We start from the raw sequence: 7,216 nt of genomic DNA, 5'->3' as shown, positions 1-7,216 counted from the left end.
AAAAAAAAAAAAAAAAAAAAAAAAAAAAAAAAAAAAAAAAAAAAAAAAAAAAAAAAAAAAAAAAAAAAAAAAAAAAAAAAAAAAAAAAAAAAAAAAAAAAAAAAAAAAAAAAAAAAGAGAAAAAAAATACTAAAAAGCTGGTGGTTTGGCAGGAGTTTGTGGGGAGGTTGGTCTACCTTATAGGCAACACGAGCAGGGCATTTCTTTCCAAGGCCTAGAGGTGGGGACATGTGTCTCAGCATCTCATACATGTCTGTGTAACTGATGCGACCGCTGGGAGTCAACGGGGAGAGCAGGACACGGAAATCAAAGCAGACCGAGTGGAAGGACAGGAAAAAAAAAAGGGGGGGAAGGGGGTGGGGAAAACGGCAACACAATGGAGCAAACGAAAAGGGGGAGAGAGAGAAGGGAAAGCAGACAAGAGAACAGAGATCTGGTTAATCAGATTTCTCGGGAGAACAGAACCGAAAGGAAGAGGAGGGTGAATTGAAAGGTTTCTTCCGTTGCTGTTGTTTCATCGCCCGAGGTCTCCTCCTCAGCTGCAGGGACAGCCCCTGGCAGAGCACGAGGGTCCCTGGGGGGAATGATTGATGGTTCTGCTCCGGGACAGGCTGTGGGGAGGGCTGGGGGTTGGCTGGCTCTCCGTGGGGTGGAGGGACGGGGGGAAGGTCCCCCTGCTCGCCCCCCAGCCCAGTCAATCCAGAGGCTGTGGAGTTCACCATGCCAGGGAGGGCTGGCAGGCAGAGTTATGGGACAGGGAGAGAACAGGGCTTACAGCACGGTCAGCTTTCCTTCTGGGAACGAGGACTTGGGGATTTTAGGGGAGCCGGTGGGTTAGGAGGGAAACAAAAAGCCAATCCCAGTGTGTTTGCTCAGGGACAGACTGGGACTGCCAAGCCAAGGGTGTGACTCTGCAAACCCTCAGCAGCTGGAATTTCTGCTCCAGCCGGAATTTCTGCTCCAGCCTGAGCTCAGGTTTGGCAAAACCAGAGCCCAGCACTCCATTTTCAGGAGGGGGACCTATTTTTCCCTTGCATTTGGTGGGGCCCCTCTTTCATCAAGCCAATGTCAACTGGTTGTCTCCATCACCAAGGGCAGCTGTTCCTGTTCCCACTCCCAGGAACTGGGAACTGCAGAGATTTGGGAAAAGGCCCTTAGACCACCCCGTTACTGAGGTCATCTCCCTTCAGCACACGGTGGTGGTGGAATAGAACCCTGCCCTGAAAATCAAAGGGTGCAGAAACAGCAGGGAATTCTCCTCCTTCACCTTTTTCCCAAGTATTAAAATTGGGAACATGACTATGACAATCTCACTTGGTTTTCCCAACGAGCTGCCTGCTTATTATAATTTGCAAATCTGTGCTGCCTGTCAGCTGAGGAGACCCAAGGATACTGCAGCATGTTATTAATTAAACTTTAACCCCTGGAAAAGCAGGACTATCATCTCCTCTATCTCAGGAGGGCAACCAAGACCTAAGCACCCCTATAAATCCCCTTTTCCAAGCAGGACAGCTACAGAGGCAAAACCTGCAAACCAACCCAGTGTCCTGACATGGGTCTCAATTCCTATATATGAGGAGGAGGGGGTGGAAGAGAGAACTTACCCAGCCAAAAACATCTATTCCTGTCCTTGGTAACTGATGCAGTTAAAATACCACCCAGCTTTTATAGCCCAGAGCGAATTTAAAGGCTGCTGAGAGACACAAGTTGTAATTGGAGCCAGTGTCTTCTTCCCCCTGGCTCCTCTCCTGCTCCTGGGCTGGGGCTATGGGGTCTCCTGCCTGCTCTGCAAAGCTTGGGAGGTCTAAATCCCCAGGCAGGTGTGGAAAACACCTGGGCTGAAGTGGAAGAGAAAAGCAGTTCTATGCTGGCTACTTCCACCCTTCTTCATCCTCTGCTCTCCATCACTGCAGGAAATGCCCTGTGCTCCTCCTGGGCTGATTTCTTGGCCAGATCTGTCCTTAATTCCATCCCCTCAGCTCCCAAGCATGGAACACCTTCCCTGTGCCATTAACAGGAGGTTTCACTGGGTGTCCATCATAATTTGGAGACAGAATTTAGCCCCCAAGGCAACCCGTGGCTGTTGAACCGTGAGAAGATCATCCCTCTCCCCAGCCAAGGTACCCACCCCCCTCTGCTGCCCAGTCAACCACTGCCCAGATCCAATGTCTTTTGGGCTCAGGTGAGGGAAGGTTGATCATTCAGCTGGAGTGACAGTGCTACAAAGCCCAAACAAAGTGGAATTGCCCCTCCTTGGGGTGCCATTTCTCTCCAGGGTATATATATATATATATATATATAAAGTGCTGGGATGCTTTTCCCCAACACTTCCCCCCAGAGCCTTCAGGATGGAAGCTGGGGGGGTTCACTGTCTCATAAAACTGCCTGTCTCCAGCCAGCTGGGGTGTGGGAGTAGACAGGGAAGAGATGCATCGAGGAGAAAGGAGGCAGTCAGTCAGTCAATCATTCCTTTTTTTTTCAGGCAAGGGGTTAGTTATGGGAGAGTTTCTTTTCTCTACTGCATTTGCACTTGGAGGGGGGGATAAAAAGAAACAAAACCAGGACTAGAGATGCTGCAGGGAGTCTCTGAAGTTCCAAACCTTGTATGCCACCCTATGAGGGCACTTCTTTCCTAAGCCCAGGGGTGGAGCAATTACACGTAACAAATTGTACATATCCTTATAATGAATCCGGCAACTGGAAAGGAAACATCAGAGGTTATGACAGCAAAAACCAGGAGGAAATCAGCTTTTCCTCTGGAAAACAGGAGGAGTTGGAAGGGCAGAACATGCTGTAAAGGAAGGTTAGTCCAGCAAAAATTGGGCTTGCAAGGAAAGAGCGACTTTAACACAGAGAGAGAGAGAGAGAGAGAACTTCCAACTGCTCACCAAACTTTACATCCTTGGATTTCCTTCTGTGCAAGGCTTTCCAACCACTTGGTTGCCTTTATCACTCATGTTTTAGTTCCCTGTGCCTGAGCATCTGCCTCCAGCCTCTCCTACCCACTCCCCTCCCAGCCAACCCAGAGCCTGCAGCACACAAAGAACCTTTTTGATGGGTTAGAGCTGGTTCAGAAGAGCTTGGGAAGCTTTACCTTCCACTGTTCCCTCCCACACAACCCCAGCAGGGCTGTTCTCTCGTGCAGGGGCACTGAGCAATTTGCTGCAAGTCCAGAAATTCTCATCTCAGAGGTTGGCTTGGCCACTGGCACTGGGAAAACACAGCTTTTGTTGCCAGCAGGTGAAATCAGACACCTCACAGTGGCTTTCTGGTCACTCTCATTAACTCCCAACAATATGTCCAGCTAATTTACAAGCAGGGTTCCCTTTCTTCATCTTTTGCAAGTAACCAAATCATAGGCAAAAAGAGCTGAGCCTCCAAATTACCTCTGAGGAAAGCTGAGATGATTTGGCTTGGCTGTGTTTATTTTGGTACTTTATATAAAGAAGGCTGGAATATTTTGGAATATCTCCTTCAATATTACAGCTTTTTTGGATGGGGAAAAATTAAGGTCTATTCAAAGCCTTCCCAATCCACTCAAACCTATTAATTCAGAAACAGATCAAATGGAACTGTGCAAGTCTTGGCTGGAGGCCTAATTGTGGTTATAAAAAGTATATTGGTTTAACTGAGTCAAGAAGTTGACTTGACTTTACTTACAATTTTGGAACGATTTTGCAAAATCTGGATGTAGGAATTACGTCTGACCAGTCCCCTGAGCTCTCTGAGAGCTCCTGGAAGGCTTGGAAACCAGCAGATGTTTTGCATTGCAAGGCACAAAATGAGGACAAAACAGGGATTCTTTCCCAGGTTCATGGAATTGTGGACTGGTTTGGGGTGGAAGGGACCTTCAAGCCCATCTCATTCCACTGATAGACACCTTCCACTGGCCTAGGACACTTCCAGGGCTGGGGCAGCCACAGCCTCTTCTTTAAATCTGAGTTTTGGTTATTTCCCTCAGCATTCTTTTATCCCAGAAAGCCAAGAGAAAACTCCCCTGCACCTCCTGCCCCTCACCCCACTGAAGGTGCTTCCAGTTGTTCCCTCTTTGGGACAACTCATGGGAATGGGCTGGCCAGACCAGTATTCCCAGTATCTCTAAGGGCTGAGCACTGGGAAGGTATAAGGGAGATAAAGTGCTCACTTTATATATGTTGAACAAAGTAAAGCTCATAGAAACCTGATTTTGTTTGGCTTTTTCCATTTCATCCTTAAATCCCGTGTTTTCACTCCTTTCCTGATTAACTCCCAGCTCCCTCAAACCACCCTGGGTTCCCTTATTTCTCTCTCTCTCATTCTCTGTTTTTCTTTGAGCCCAAGGCTTTTACCACCCCTGAATCCCACAGTTTCCCCAGACTTACCCCTCCAGAGTGGGCCACATCTAGAAAAACAGCTGCTAAATGCCTTTTGAAATTCCTTTTGAATGCTTTTCCCCAGAAAAGTTTACAGAGAGTTGGATTTTGTAACAGAACCAAAGGTGATATCATAAATAGAGATGTAAATACACATAAAGGCTAATTTTAAAATATTATCTATATAACAAAAATACAACAAGACTTGTGCTTTTTAACCATGCAGCATCTTTCACGGAAGGATCTTAATCTGTGGGAAGTGGGCAAACACTGTCATTCCCTTTTTTTTTGAGGACAGTTAAAGGGGAGACCTTGAGAGAGGTGATCAATGAGTGACCAACTCAGCCCCAAATCACAGAATCATCAAACAATAGGATGAATTGGAAAAAAAATCTCTGAGATCAGAAAGATCAGGAAGATCTTAGATCAAAGTGATTAAGAGATTAATTCTGGCCCTAAACCGGGAAGGGGTTTTTAAACTGTGGAAATTTTCGTCCCACTCCTGAAAATGTCAGTGCTTTCAGTGGAACTATTCACACTCTGCCAACATCAATAACGTCCCACCAGAGCATAAAGGGAGCAAGGTTAGGAGAAAAACAGAATTAGGATGTTAATAAATGACATATTCTGCATTAACAGCTCTGGAAGTGAAAAGGTTTTGGCCCCCCGAGTGAGTCACAAAATGTAAAGTGTCTGCTCAGAGTTAACAGAGCGAGAAATCTCTCAGTAAACTTCATATTTGTGCCTCTGATGGGTGGAAAGTTCCTGAACGCAGAAACATTAAAAAAAAAACACATTAATCCTAATTTTTTCCCCTTCTTTGCAGGTGTGTTACTCCTCCCACAGACGTTCATCAGAGCCAGGGCTATTTTTGAAGGAGCAAACAGGCACTCCCAAGTTTTCAGTCTCACTGAGGTTTTCTGTAAGAGATAGGATTGGATTTGAAAAAGGAGGGGGGGAAAAAAAATCTATTTACTGCCTGCCAAATACCCACAAAGGATTGTCTGTGTTACAAGCAGGAAAACCTGCTTGGAGATTACAAGCTGTGAGTAAATGTGGAGTAAATTCAGGCTGGTAGTAGAGATGGCTTTGAGGTGGTTAAAATCCCCCACAGTTCAGAGAAATGTAAGCATTTTGAGGTAGGTTTACATTTAAAGTTGCCCTAAATCATTTAAACTGAGGTTTTAATTGCATCCTAGCAGGGAGTTTGAGATGCTGATTATACCAGTACTTTCTGCATCTGTCTCAGCTGAAGGGAAACAAAGAAGAGGGGAAAGATTGGAGGAGCTGGAGGCATTAAAAATACAGAGGAGATTCACTGCAAAGTAGCTCATGGGGAGGAAAATGGAGAAAAATTAGTAGAGCTTTAAATTAAAAAAAAAAAGAAAAAAAAAAAGTCTCCCACCAGGCAAATTCTCGAGGTGCAGAATATCAAGGAAATTACTGTGACCTGTGAGAGAGCATCTGGAAATGAGAATAACACAGTCACCAGGGCTGATGTGCAGCAACTCTTTGTGGGCAGTGCAGAAAAGCAATCTATTAAATCAGTCTTGCTCCAGAGGTGGTCACAGGTCAGGGCCATTCCCTCAAATTTAAAAAAATTCCTTAAAATCCTTCTTTGTTAACTGTGGGGTCCATCCCAAACCTGTGCCACGGGGTCCCTGAGCCCGGGTGGGAAACTTTCCCTTTGAATAAGGCAAAGAAAGAGATAAACCCCCAAACTAAACCCTTCCCTGTGTGCAGGAACCATCCCCTCCTTGAACACACTCAGACATCGGGAACATTTTATCAGAGGCTCTTGGGAACTGAAACATTTCCAGCCTTTAGCTCATTTTCTTCTGATTATCTCACGTCTTCTGTTTCAACTTCAAGTCTAAAAGCTGAGCTATCATTTAGAAGACCAAAGTTCCCTCGTAGGGTTTGGTGTCATTAGAAGGGGGCTTCCAAAGGCAAAAACGTTGGGATTAATGAGAAATGGCTGTTTTTAAAAAAAAAAAAAAAAATCACATGTTTTCAGCACGAACCTCCTGCTGGGGAGTGGGTGGGCAGAGGCAGGTGACGGAGTCAGAGCCTGCACAACTTGACTCAGATGTGACACATCCTCTCCCGTGGCCTGAGGGATCTGCACAGGATCTGGGAAACCATTAAGGTGACTCTCAGCTAGGAAACCCCCCCTGCCCAAATGAGGTGTGACAAGGCAGAGCCTCTCCCACCACCTCGAAGTGCTGCCAACAGCGAGAGGTTTGGGCGTTTTTATCTCCGAACTGGGATGCAGAAACCAAAGGCAACGAGCAGCTTTTCTACTTGGCCTTTTAGCCAAGGTAATTTGGATTTCCCCTGGTGATTTTTGGCTGCGTGGGGAGGAGGTTTTTTGCTCTCATGGTTGGGTGGGTTGTGCCTGTTTGTAGGAAAACTCCCTTTTACCGACATCGGGTTTGTTCATCTCCACTGCAGCTGGAGCATCGACCGCCAGTGTTACCGTGGAGCTGTTTTTCCTTCTGAAGCTTTAACTCCTTAAAAGAGGCTCTCTGTGTGTGTACAGGTACAATATTTACAGCCCAGATGTGTCCTCCTGTCCCCCAGCAGGGTCAGTTGTACGTACCAGGCAGCGGGGTCGTACTCAGCCCAGACACGCACGAACTCGTCCAAGTGGTGCGGCCCCAGGATGGAGGAGTCTCTCGTCAGGTACTCAAAGTTGTCCATGATCACAGCCACAAACAGGTTTAACATCTGCAGGCAGGGAGAAAGAAGGCAGTCAGGGAGGGGAAAGGGGAGAGAAAGGAAAGGGGGAAAGGGAAAGGGGAGAGAGGGGAGGGAAAAGGGGAAGGGGAGAAGAAAAGAGAAAGGGAGGGGAAGGGAAGGGA

General features: G+C 46.5%; 1 protein-coding gene across 1 annotated transcript in view; it reads right to left on the bottom strand.

Moving 5' to 3' along the window:
• Positions 1 to 7,216, bottom strand: part of CACNA1B (calcium voltage-gated channel subunit alpha1 B) — a gene marked incomplete at its 5' end in the record, with an annotated part of 81,236 nt that overhangs the window by 27,932 nt on the left and 46,088 nt on the right. Inside the window, 2 exons of the mRNA XM_027909230.1 lie at positions 177 to 273; positions 6,955 to 7,082. Of these exons, the coding sequence (XP_027765031.1) occupies positions 177 to 273; positions 6,955 to 7,082 (225 nt within the window). The remainder of the gene's footprint in view (positions 1 to 176; positions 274 to 6,954; positions 7,083 to 7,216) is intronic.

This window comes from Empidonax traillii, unplaced genomic scaffold, assembly GCF_003031625.1.
Source record: "Empidonax traillii isolate 1590-97213 ecotype Southwest subspecies unplaced genomic scaffold, ASM303162v1 scaffold2005:size87088, whole genome shotgun sequence".
NCBI classification, from domain to species: domain Eukaryota; kingdom Metazoa; phylum Chordata; class Aves; order Passeriformes; family Tyrannidae; genus Empidonax; species Empidonax traillii.
This window is presented reverse-complemented; position numbering and strand designations above follow the sequence as displayed.